This window comes from Nicotiana attenuata, unplaced genomic scaffold, assembly GCF_001879085.1.
Source record: "Nicotiana attenuata strain UT unplaced genomic scaffold, NIATTr2, whole genome shotgun sequence".
NCBI lineage: Eukaryota > Viridiplantae > Streptophyta > Magnoliopsida > Solanales > Solanaceae > Nicotiana > Nicotiana attenuata.
Window position 1 is genome coordinate 1,859 of NW_017679939.1, and position 13,231 is coordinate 15,089.

The 13,231-nt window shown below is 37.0% G+C and overlaps 2 protein-coding genes across 2 annotated transcripts; both read right to left on the reverse strand.

Moving 5' to 3' along the window:
* Positions 1-3,312: 3,312 nt before the first annotated feature.
* LOC109221803 (peroxisomal (S)-2-hydroxy-acid oxidase GLO3-like) lies at positions 3,313-4,085 on the reverse strand (the record flags this gene model as incomplete). Its single annotated transcript, XM_019386244.1, is given in 3 exon segments — positions 3,313-3,437; positions 3,508-3,656; positions 3,752-4,085. Coding segments are annotated over 2 exon segments (268 nt in total), but the record flags the coding sequence as incomplete, so codon positions are not given.
* A 440-nt stretch (positions 4,086-4,525) lies between these two features.
* On the reverse strand, positions 4,526-9,399 carry LOC109221802 (25.3 kDa vesicle transport protein). Its single transcript, XM_019386243.1, has 6 exons — positions 9,214-9,399; positions 8,454-8,662; positions 7,485-7,645; positions 7,236-7,382; positions 5,826-5,902; positions 4,526-5,200 (listed from the first exon to the last, which is right to left on the reverse strand). Exons 2-6 carry the CDS (start codon positions 8,639-8,641, stop codon positions 5,117-5,119), a joined length of 657 nt encoding a protein of 218 aa, XP_019241788.1. The 5' UTR covers positions 8,642-8,662; positions 9,214-9,399; the 3' UTR covers positions 4,526-5,116.
* Between the last annotated feature and the right edge of the window lie 3,832 nt (positions 9,400-13,231).

A 13,231-nucleotide genomic window follows, 5' to 3' on the forward strand; every position in this document is an offset into this window, starting at 1 on the left:
AGGTACCGATACACTGGTGAGTTAAATCGTTCTATCCTGGGAGGATATATTCCATAACCTCGGGTACTTGAGGGGAATAATTTCCTTAAGGACACACTGTGTATTCAGTGGGCTCGATTTGTTCCTTCAACATTTCAAAAATTATTTTGAAGTTCGAATATTATTTTTCAGAATTGTTTCTACTAACTTTCTGTTTTATTTTTGCAGAAAGATTACTGTTTTATTTAATTACAGCAATACAGATAAATAACAATCTTAAGGAAATTATTTATTATATTCTGTATTCTGTCTGAACTTTACTATTCTGATTTGAAGATATAAAAACTTCATCAGGATATTGAAATTCAGAAAACGATTTGAAGAACATAAAAACTTCATCGTTTTTCTGTAAAACAGTATATAAAAACCTTAGTTGTTTTTATTACGTACTGTTTATTGATTACAGTATTATTTACTGTTTTGGTTTTGCCATTAATTGATTTCTTCTGTTGTTGACAGTAAGAAATGGCAAATGAAAATGGAAATCCTTCTGCGACTGTTGGTGCAACGACGATAGCCTCGTCAAGCCGCACTGCTGTTCCTCCGGCTGAGAAACCGGGAAAGTCGTAACGTTTGGATAAATTGTTTAGTAAACAATGACATGCGAGATTTGACCAAATAATATTGTCAATTGGTTTCAAAAATTAATGTGTGTAAACAAATGTGTTTACGTTAAGAATACTTCAAATCATATAGTCATTATTTGATTATATATGATATGTTGATGAAATATTTAAAATGTGGGGGCTTCTAGCTTATGCATGACAAAAGCCAATGTTAGACGTAATGTCTAAATTATATAATTTTTGAACTCCATTGATATGGTAGTTGGTAAATTCATCAACTGTTTAGTCTTAATGAAGACTAGATGATAAAACTACTAATTCGGAAGTTGGTCACGTGCCTTTCTCGAAAGATCATTTTCTTTATTGAAAATTTATATTGTTTAGTTCTTTTATGAATGATGTCACTTTGAAGGTTGTGAATTTTCATAGAAAGATATGTTTGTATGTTTTGTATAAACATGACCGTTCATGAACGAACGTATTAATATGTTGGTCTATAATGAGGTGAACCAACTGATGAACATGATCAAAATCTATTGCAAGTTGGATTTGTTTCATGAATGAGTGTGCTATAATTTGCATATCATATAGACGTATGAATGAATATCATACAAATGCTTGAAAATGACGGAATGATTGCGAAATGTGTTATATATTAAAAGGTTGTGGCCACAACTGATGCCAATCATTCCAGCTGTTGTTATAATTACTACATTAAATGTAGTCAATAATATGATATGCAATCGGAAGTCGAGACATATTAGTCTACAACATAAGGAAGTTTGCATTAAACGTTCATGACAATGAAACGAGTTTTGAAGTATTTGAAATATACTCCAAATTATGCTTTGCACTACAATAAGTATCCCTCGATAATAGAGGGGTATAGTGATGCAAATTAGATCACCGGTTCAACCGATTCTAAACAGTCGATGGATGAGCGATGTCTTGGAAATCGTCCAAACAAATGTGCATTGACCGCTCTACAGTGGAGGCTGAGTTTATAGCCTTAGACAAGGCCGGTGAAGAAGCTGAATGGCTCCGGAATTTCTTGGAAGATATTCCATTTTTGCCCGAACCTTTGGCACCTATATGTATGCATTGTGATAGTCAAGCGGCAATAGGTAGGGCAGGAAGCGTTATGTATAGCGGGAAATCTCGTCATATTCGACGGAGACACAATACCGTTAGACAACTACTCTCTAGTGGTGTTATCACAATTGACTACGTAAAGTCAAGAGATAACGTGTCGGATCCACTTACAAAAGGCCTATCTAGAGAGGCAGTTGAAAGATCATCAAAGGGAATGGGGTTAAAGGCCTAGGACAAGTCATCATGGCGGTAACTCTACCTAGCAGACTGGAGATCCCAAGAGCTAGGTTCAAAGAGATCAAACAAAGTTATGAATGACGGTTCAATATTGTCAACTAACTCAACCCATTCTCGTGATGAAGACAATGTTCAAAAAACGAGGTAAAGCATTAAGGCTTTTTTGATGAGTCAATAAAGCTTAAAGCTTTTTAATGATTTGGTAAGTCTGGCAGGATATGACCAGATAGTGTGTCTTTAGGATTACACGTTGAATCACCTATGTGAGTGTGAAGTGTAAGCCGCTTCAAGGAGAATGAAAGTAAAGGCCCACTCTCTAAGCACTCATGAAACCAGGCGGTGTTCATGGCTGAAACGAACACAACCGTGAGAACCATAGATGGTTAAGGATTGATTGTGTGAGTTATACTGTCTAGGTATACAACAAAGCTCGACGGTTCAAAGATATCAAATCTACCGATTGACCGAGTATATACGATATAAGTTCACTACGGAAAGTTCAAAGGGAAACCTACTTATCCAGAGGCAATCAATTCTTGCTTGTAAAACACACACACGTCCGTACATTCCTTTAAGTTTATAGTCATTCCCCATTCATGTGGGGGATTGTTGGGTTTGTTATTTGATAAATAATAACAAAAGAGGTGTGAATGGAAAATGGTGGGAAAAGAAATGGAGGGATGACCCGCGACCCGGTTCGGTCTAGCCCGTTTTTCTTTCCCGGATTAATTTAAATTCGTTTTAAATTTCCCGCAAAAAATTCCAACAGCCATGGCTGTTCTGAAACAGTGTCACACCTGTTCCAAGAGCCATGACTATTCTGAAAGGTTGCAAACCTCTTCAGAGGGTCACACCTGTTCCAACAGTCATGACTATTCTGAAAAGTTGCAAACCTCTTCAGAAATATCACCAAGTTGGCTATAAATAGACCTTCAAATCCCAGAATATTTACTTACGAAATTTTCTGAATCTTCTTCTTCTTCTTCTGCACAAAATATTCCAGTGTGTTTTACGACCATCGGGTGGTTAGCCGATTACCAGAGTTTTAGGTACCGATACACTGGTGAGTTAAATCGTTCTATCTTGGGAGGATATATTCCATAACCTCGGGTACTTGAGGGGAATAATTTCCTTAAGGACACACTGTGTATTCAGTGGGCTCGATTTGTTCCTATAACATTTTTCCAGAATTTATTTTGAAGAAGTTTACTGTTTTCGGAATTTAATTTCTACTAACTTTCTGTTTCTGTTTTCAGAAAGATTATTATTTAATTTACAGCAATACAGATATATAACACGTAACAGATGGTAAATTAAAATATTTCACATAGTAGAGAGGTAAATTTGGACCTTTTTCCCTAAGTAATTTTATCCAAACCTTCAGGATGTGCCAACTGATGTGAGGAAGTTGGGGCAACCATAATAGGAGCCGAAGTCTTGTGACCGAGTATAACAGTTGACATGTCTATCCTGCTCACATCAACAAGTATTCTTGGCCGAATACTAAATTTCTGAAAAGGTTAGTACTATGATCTCTGTTGCCAAATCAAGAGCAAAAATTCTACAAACTTACGTGATTCTACGAAATGCTTCAATATTTTCATTTAGTGTATACTGATCCTCAGCTCCTCCAGCAAAGAAGTCATAGTACATCTTTGGAAGAGCTTGCTTAGCTAGCTCTTGAAATTCATTCACATTAACTGGTTCACCTGCCATTTTAGCCTGCACACACCAGCATTCCTATGTCAAATATCTCTAATTTGAGACACTAAAAACAAGACATAAATTTGAGGTTTTGAAGTAAAAGCATATAGTACCTGTAGGACACAGAGGAGTTCACAGCTCAAACTTGCTAATGGCTGTAGTTGAACTTAAAAATAGCCTTTTTGAATTGCGCTGCGTGTACAAGCCACTTCTCCACTTGGATAGCTTTTGTTAAAACAACTTTTAAATGATTAGCAGCATTTCAATCTGTGTTTTGGAAGTTTCCGTTTGTCTTTTTAATATTATACAGTAAGTATTTTGATCTAGCATCAACAGGGTAATACTTGATATCATGCCCGTGCCACAAGTGGAGCTACTTTTGTCGATTTCATGTGATTGCCTAAGAATTGTAACTTCATGGGTTTGCATATCCATGTAAAATCAAAAGAAGAAAACGAACAGAAAAGAAAAATGACAAAAGAAATGAAGAAAAAGAGGCAGAGAGATAAAGGGGAAAATGAAAGGTGAAAGGGACAGGACAAGGAAAAGATCAAGAAGGGCGAGTACAAAAGGGAGAACTTGAGTAAACCGCGTGATGTACAATTTACTTTTTCCGTTCAGTTATCAAATTCTAGCAATAAACTTGACGGTAATGAAGATTTCAGCATATGAATTGATTGGAATTTGGACTACTGACTTTAAATGCATCCCAGGTCATATAGAATAATGGTAGTGATATATTGTGTCTTTTTCGTTTTCTTGAGCCAAGGATTTATCTGAAACAATCTCTCTACTTCCATCCGGGCAGGGGTCGTTGTTGTTGTTGCATGTCATATAGAATAAGACAAGAACAGGAAAATAAAGTCCTTGGTAAAAAAACAAAAAACTAATAGAAACCCATCAATAAACTTAACATCTGAGAAATTACGGGCTCTCTCGAAATTGTTTGTAGTCAAAACATTAAACCCTTCCTTTTACCATACCATCCTAAAATAGGACGTACAAAATTCGTTGTCATTCAGCCTTTCCCATGGAAGCAGAATTCATTCAATTCTTTCATGGCTCAAGACGCTATTGAGATAGAAAGAAAGCAGCAAAACTCATTCTAGTGGACACCGGAAATTGTACACTAGAATTTGTATTTTGCTTTAAATTCTCGAAGTCGTGATCTTTCATCTCTGGAACTACAAAAAACCTCAACGGAAGTGCTGACGTTAACTAACAAGATCCAAGAAAAGGACCATATGTCAAATAGAATGAAACTTGATATCATTTCTGAAAATTTAGTAACATAGTTCATCCATCACGCTTCATTTCCTCTCTTTTACACTTAAAAACTGGCATGGCTCGACTAGCAACCACAGCTGGAAAGCACACACTACACATGCCGGACAACTGAACTCTCAGGTGGTCGTCTGGGTGACAGAAGGGGCATATCAAAAGTATCTTCATCACTGAGCTGCATCTTTATGGCAACATCACCAAATCTTTGTTCTAACCCAGAAGAGGAGAATGACAACTCCAAGGACAATAGCAACAGGCGCCCATTTCCGAATCAAAGCCTAAAGGCGTCAAGAAATGAATTAGTAATTAGAGCACGTAAAAGAACCAGATGCGCATGCATAACGAGAAAAAGTGAGCCAATAACCATCAGTTACATAGGTTGCTCATCTTTGAGGGTATCTGATAACAAGGTACCTAAATCGAGAACCAGAAAGAGAAACTATATATGATAAACTGAAGCGTAGTTGACGATTGAACTAGTCTAAGGCAAAACTAGTCCAGCCAACGACTAATCCTAGTGCAAGTAGAGCTGAAATGGAGTGATTTTCATAGGTGATATATCATGTAAAGGATTTTTGTTCACATTCTTAAGCCATCCAGCTGTGTGATCAGCAAGAGAAAATTCATTCATACTAACAACTGCACAAGTCAAGCCCCATAAATTTCAACATGACATTGCTGAAAATACTAATGAACATAGGTATAGCTTCTATCTGCATTTAATTCTTTCTGAAACATTGTAAATGCAACATGACTCGTGCATTCTAAGGGAACCCAAAGAATGAACACCGAGTTTTATGTTCTTTCAGATCCCTGTACAGCTTTACCATTCCTACTAGCTAAAAGTGAAAGTACTCAAACAAAATTATGAGGTCATCATCTAGTGAAGCCGATGAAACTAACCTGACGATTCAAATCTTTCGCTTTATCAGCATATATCCGGGATTCAGATGTCAAGCGACTAGACATCTGACTGACCTCTGCAAAAATTGATACATAGACAAGCTAGTCACCTACTATGATCATAAATTGTACAGAGAACAGGACAATGAACATGGGAAGGGTGAAGATAGAGGGAGAACCAACTATATAAAAAACCATACATCATCATAAGTGCCTGATCAATGTCAAAGCTACAAATCCTACAACTGACTAATGCCATGTGCCTTTCGGATTTAGAAAATGCCAAATATTGTGAGAATGATGCAACTCTTAATTCAATTTGCACAGAGTTGGATTTGGGTCCACTAGTTTTGCACCAAAATCATCATAATTTTTCTCAAAAGTAGAGCCAAAACGCACTTTTCTTTAGCATGGACTTATTGATTCCATAATAAAATCTCATCGCACAAGTTCAGAACCATTCCTACTTCATCTTAAATTAGCACAACACTAAAACCAAAAATTGTTATTTTCTGTCTTCAATAAAGCGTATAACCTGCAGCCTAGACAATTATAACTCAAGGGGTCGTTTTGTTCGCATACTAGTTGTACGGGGATTATTTTAACGCATGGATTATTTATGCGGGATTATTAAAGGACTGTTATGCAGTGATTAATAATGAGGAGACTGTTATTCATGGATTATTTACTTAAAAGGGCAGTTTCGTCTTCAAATAATTTAATCCCTGCATTGCTAATACACGTATTCATATATCCCCCATAAGTTTAACACATAAATTCTCGTATGACATAATGTATGTATTATTTAATACTGCTAACCAAACATGCGTTAGTTACATCAAGACATATAAACTACGTCTTAGAGTTGTGATACACTACCAAATACACACTTGAAGTTCTGGAAGGAAATTCTAGGAGGCATCAATAATTTAAAATTTATAGAGGCTACTATGGGAAAAAAAAAGGTCCATCATTAACTCATAATTGAGGGTAACAATATCAATCAACTATGTCCTAATCGCGAATTAATAGGGTTTTTCTGTAAGAATCGTTTGTATCCACTCTGCTCTATTCAGGCCTGTTTCATTCCAATAATAAATAAAAAACATTAACACAAATTAAGGGTTCTTTGAAAGAATAGATTCTCTAATTCATACACTTATTGTACAAGGACATACAAGTCTCTAACCAGACTAGAAATACTCCTTACAAACACCAGAAGTAATGTAAGAGGAATGACACAAACTCAATGTTGATATCAATTGATTGGTATTGCTTATATAATAAACTGAAAAAACAAATTAACAACAAAATGCTTTTGAGATTATCAAATTGAAGAAATCCAGAACGACGTGCTAACGTTAATATAAGGTACTGAAGATCAGGAAAATGTCAGAATAAGAAACTTACGATCCAACTTTTCACCAACACCAAGAACTTCTTGTACATTTCGAGTCATTATCTGATGAACTTCATAAAGCTCATCATTCAACTTAGAAATATTGCGTTGAGTTCTTGTATCCTGGTACAGTTTCTTCGTCTTCTGTATGAATGTATCTTTTTACAACAGGGAAAAAACACATCACACAAGTATTAGAAAATCCGTGTCAACGAAATATAATTGGAATGCAGAAGCATAAAAAGAACATAATAGCTTACCAAATTTAATAAACGCATAGGGTCTAGCAGCAGTTTCAATTTGACTCCCATTTACACGCTCAAACTCATTCTTAAGGTCCTCCAAGTATTGAAAGGCAAGTTTCTTGGGATAAGAGCGATCACACATTGTCAAATAACAAACATGTCCTTCAATGATATAACTGAGAACACGGGTTAAGAGAATACAAGATACATGGGAGGTACTTATTCAAGAGGGAGCATAAGAGACAGTAGATCAAATATTACAGATAGTTCAGAAAGTACACATGACTAAAGAAGTAGTAAAGGCAACAATGGTTACTCCGAAAGTTCACATATACTTTGAACTGCGTTAATGATTAAGATGCCAAAACATCCTTTAGATTTCATATTCAGTCAGGCATGTTAATGATGAAATTGATGCTACTCATAAATCCAGGAAAAAACACTAAAAATACAATGATTTAGCTGTGAAATCTTATCAGAGGGAAAAACTATTAACCAGACCAAAAGAATGAATGTGGAAAATGGGACCAAGAGTATTTAACAGCTTCTACACATCCAAGGCAAAATCTCATTCATCAAAAGCACTAAGCCAGCCACACTGATCATTTCTGAAAAAATCCAGAGAACTCCATCTTGTCTGTTAAATTCCAACCGAAAAAAGAAGTTAAGGACTATGAATGCTGAACATTCCATCAACTAGAATTTTCTAATAGGTATTGTGACTTGGTAGAGTTTTCAAATTGAAATACCCCCAATAACAAGTACAGACAAGGGACAGAGTGATTACTAAAAATGTTAAATATTCATTAAAAGTCTCTAACGAATCCCACCCCCTCCCCTCGCAAAACGCTATCAGAAGAAATAACTTGTCAAGCTCTTGCTGAATTCTCTCGTGCTTCGAGAGTGAAATCAAGACACATCATAATGTTGACCCATAAGTAAACAAGTGGTATCACTTCGAAAAGTACATGATTAAAAGGATACTGGAAGATATAAGGTCCAGTTTCAATAGACATCCTTGAAGCGTCATTTTGGCGCATTGCCAGGTTCTTGAATAAGGCCTTGACCTGTTGTTTGTAGAAATCTGCATCTGGAACATCACGACCGTCGTCCAGACCCTCCGCTAACGGAAGGCCATCAGTCACACGAGCAATGAGAGTCAACTTCACCATCTTTCTTCCCCAAGCATATAACTACAAGCGAACACAAAAGGTGAGAATTGAACTTTTTGCCGTCTTAATTTCTAATAGGATCATCTATGTCAAACAAACTCCCACGAATGACAACAACTTCTTTTTTATTTTATGACAGTGGTGTTCGGGCCAGCTTGCAAGCACCTTGACTGTTCCACTAGGTACCTACTACATAGATACTAGGTAACTCTACCGGGAAGAAATCACCAACACTTTTTGCTTCCGCTGCAATTTGAATCTGAGATATCATGGTTCTCCTCTGACTTCATTGACCACCATGATACACCCTTGGGTCCCACAAATGACAATAACTAACTAATGCATTTACTTTGTCAATGCAAATGTTCGCTTTCTATGAGTATCAAATAAAAGTAAAACACCAACTATGTACATTTTTTAACAATAGAAGTCAAATTCTATAAACGTAAGAGGATCTAACCCTAACATTTCAAACCTACGACATTCAATTTCTAATGTAAAATGAATAAATTAAATTGAATAAACACAAAATCAGGCAAACAAGTTGCATCAACAGCATAGATCGAGATTACCAATCGATCATACGCGCGTGTGACCCCTAAATTGCAGTTCCCGGTCCGCTGGTTTTGATGATAAGAATTTGAATCGCTGTAATTCTCGAATTTTTCAGAGAAATGAACAGTATATAGTACAGCCGTATAATATAGCTGTAATAAATGGGATGGGAGAAAAGATTTTGCAGAGATGGAGAGGAGTGAGGTGGATAAATGTAAACGGCGTTTCTACATTTGACATAAGCTATGCTGAGTTGTTCGATTTTGATTGGCAGACGGACGTGTAGGTGGGCCCTATGACTGGGGGTAAGGATGACGGCGTTTTTACATTTGACATAACCAATTCGTTATTCGTTTTAAGTCCATCATAAACAATTTACAAAACCGACCCCCACACACACAAAAAAAATAAAAAAAAATAAATTATGAACATGCAGTGTCGCATACAGGTGAAGGATGACGGCGGCGGCCACAGGGTAAAGCCACTAGAGCACCGCTTTAGGCCCCATAATTTTAGGGGTCCCAATTTTTTTTTTTAAATTCCTATTTGATTTGAGTCTTTGATTAAGTCAAATTTCCACCATGTAAAATTCATTAAAGTGAGAACCGCTCCTTAGAATTTTTTTTTTTCATTCCAAGACTTGAACCGAATACCTCCGATTAAGGAAGGAAAGATCATATCCATCCCACTACTCTTTTTTTGAGGCCCCAAATTTTTTTTTAAAATATTAAGTATTTCAAAGTTTTGATCTACAGATGAACTAGGTTCATCAACATCTAATTTAGTAGCAGTTGCAATAGGTGTGTCTATTTCTTTAGATTCTTCCATTTTAAACGTTTTGATTAGCTCCTTTGCATACTTTTGCTAGTGGATCATGGTTCCATTTGGACTTTGCTTGATCTGTAAGCCTAAGAAGAAATTAAGCTCACCCATCATGCTCATTTCAAACTCACTCCCCATTAATTTTGCAAAGTCCTTACTCAGCTTATCAGTGGTGGCCCCAAAGATTATGTCATCAACATATATTTGTACAACAAGGAGATCCTTACCTTTTTCCCTTAAGAATAAGGTACTATCAATTTTATCTCTTTTGTACCCATCTCCAGCAGGAATTTGGACAATCTTTCATACCATGCTCTTGGGGCCTGCTTGAGTCCATAGAGAGCCTTGTCTAACTTGTACACATGCTCAGGACATTCCTTGCTTTCAAACCCTGGAGGTTGTTTCACAAACACTTCTTCCTTCAGGTATCCATTCAGGAAGGCACTTTTGACATCCATTTGATGAAGAGTGAATTCCATGTGTGCTGCAAAGGCTATGAGGAGTCTGATTGCTTCTAGTCTTGCAACTGGTGCAAAAGTCTCATCATAGTCTATGCCCTCCTCCTGGCTGTAACCTTGGACCACCAATCTGGCCTTGTTTCTTGTAACAGTTCCATCTTCATCAAGTTTGTTCCTAAAGATCCATTTTGTACTAATAACTGATCTGTCTTTGGGCCTTGGAACTAGATGCCAAACTTGACTTCTTTCAAATTGATTGAGTTCATCTTGCATTGCATTGATCCAATCTGCATCCTGCAAAGCCTCAACAACATTTTTAGGTTCAATAAGAGATAAAAATGCATCAAAAGCACACAGATTCTTTAATTGTGATCTAGTTTTGACTCCAGATGTTGGATAAGTGATAATGTTCTCAATGGGATGAGAACTTTGATACTTGTGAGGTTTCACAACCAACTGGTTTCTACTAGATGTTTCTCTTATGTTATGTTGCTGAGGAACAGGGTTATGAACAGGTTCCTTTAGGGGATTGGTTTCAGTTCCTCTTTGATCAGTTCCCCCTGTCAGGTTGCCCTAGATAGAAGAACCTGTTCCATCACCTGTTCCTTCTTTTGGTGCCACCTTAGCCTGTGCTGGGACTTCAGTCAAATCTCTTACCAACCCAATAGCCTCATGTTCATGTTCCTGTCTCTCAGAAAGAATGTTAGTTTCATCAAACACTACATGTACACTTTCTTCTACACACAAAGTTCTTTTATTGAACACTTTATATGCTTTGCTATGTGAAGAATACCCCAAGAATACTCCCTCATCACTTCTGGGATCAAACTTACCTAGGGAGTCTTTTCCATTATTGTGCACAAAGCACTTACATCCAAATGCCCCAAGATGGGATATATTTGGCTTCCTCCCTTTAAGTAACTCATAGGGAGTCTTCTCTACAAGAGGTCTAGTCATGCACCTATTGATGATGTAACATGCAGCGTTTACAGCCTCTGCCCAGAAGTTGTGAGGCAATTTACTAGAAAGAAGTATAGTCCTAGCCATATCTTCAAGATTCCTGTTCTTTCTTTCAACTACTCTATTTTGTTGAGGAGTCCTAGGGGCAGAGAAATTATGATCTATGCCATGCTCATCACAAAATTCAGTGAACTTAGCATTCTCAAATTCAGTTCCATGATCAGACCTAATGGATGCAAGTTGATTTCCTAATTGTTTCTGAGTCTTTCTAACAAAAGCAGTAAACATGTCAAATTCTTCATCTTTAGATGTTAAGAATAGTACCCAGGTAAACCTAGAATAATCATCAACAAGTACCATCACATATTTCTTACCACCTCTGCTCAATGTTCTCATTGGACCACATAGATCCATATTAACCAGTTCCAGCGTCCTGGTTGTGCTTACAATTTTCTTGCTTTTAAAGGATGATCTTACCTGCTTCCCCCTTGCACAGGCCTCACAAACTTTGTCTTCCTTGAACTTGATGTTAGGTAGCCCTATCACCAAGTCCTTGGAGACTAATTTGTTGAGTTGATTCAGACTTGCATGACCAAGTCTTTTGTGCCACAGGAGGGGATCATTATCCAACACACTTAAGTAAGTGAGTTCATTTTCTGAAAGAGTAGACAAATCTACAATGTAAATATTGTTAACTCTTTTTCCCTAAAAAACAATCTTGTCAATGGTAAGGTTAATCACAAAACATTTGGTAGAGGTAAATGCTACAAGGCTGCCTCTGTCACACAGTTCTGACACACTGATTAGGCTATACTTTAAGCCATCTATCAAGTAGACATTCTCAATGGAGTGAGAGTCTGTCTTACCTACCTTTCCAACCCCAATGATCTCACCTTTCTTTCCATTTCCAAATGAGACATTACCTCATTTCAAGTCCTCAAGTGAAAGGAACTGGTTCTTGCTTCCAGCCATATGTTTTGAGCAGCCACTATCCATGTACCATATTTGGCTGCTTCCCTTCACTTGGACCTGCAAAAAGAAATCAAGGGTTAGTCTTAGGAACCCAAACTAGTTTGGGTCCTTTTCTATAGGCAAAGGGGTAAATCAAATTCCTTTTTGCCCACCCAGGCAGCCTATTTTTTTCTTGGACAAAAGCTTTGTTCTTTTGTCTGGCCTTTTCTTTTGCATTACATTTATTTTTGTAATAACCAGTCTTGCCACAGTGTGTGCAAATTTTGTTTTCAGAAAGAGTGAGGTACTTGCTTTTAGGGTCCCACTTAGGTGCTTGAGTCCCATAGCCAAGTCCTCTTTTGTTGCTACTGTGATGTTCTTGTAGCCAGGAAAGTGCATCAGAAGCCTTATTCCATTTGCAAGTTCTGTCTAGTTCATGCTTTACCTTCCCTAGGTCTTCTTTTAAAACTCTTATCTGCTCATCCTTCCTGTACAACTCATCCTTCATTTTCCTAAGTTTTCTTCTAAGATGAGGTGTGTGTGATCGGCTTTCTTCTTTCCTGTTCCTAGTTTCAGTTTTAAATTTTCAGACCTAAGCTCTAGGACACTGGTGTCAAGTTCAAGAACCTGGTTCTTCAACTCAGCATTTTTACTGTCACTCTCATTAGCCCTAGATTCTAGATTTTTGCACTTGGCTTTTAAGATTGCACACTCCCTAGGCAGATCATCCTTCTCATTGTTAATTATCTCAGACTCATTAATGAAGTCTAGCAATAGCTCAGTCAACTTTTCTTTAGACAAAAATTTAATCTTGTCTTTGAGAAGAAGGACACTTACCTCTTGT

Coding starts and splice junctions, on each gene's coding strand:
- LOC109221802 (XM_019386243.1), bottom strand. CDS start 8,641: ATGGTGAAGTTGACTCTCATTGCTCGTGTGACTGATGGCCTTCCGTTA. Junction 7,646..8,453: donor ACTGGACCTTATATCTTCCA/GTATCCTTTTAA, acceptor CCGTGTTCTCAG/TTATATCATTGAAGGACATG. Junction 5,201..5,825: donor CGAAAGATTTGAATCGTCAG/GTTAGTTTCATC, acceptor TGACGCCTTTAG/GCTTTGATTCGGAAATGGGC.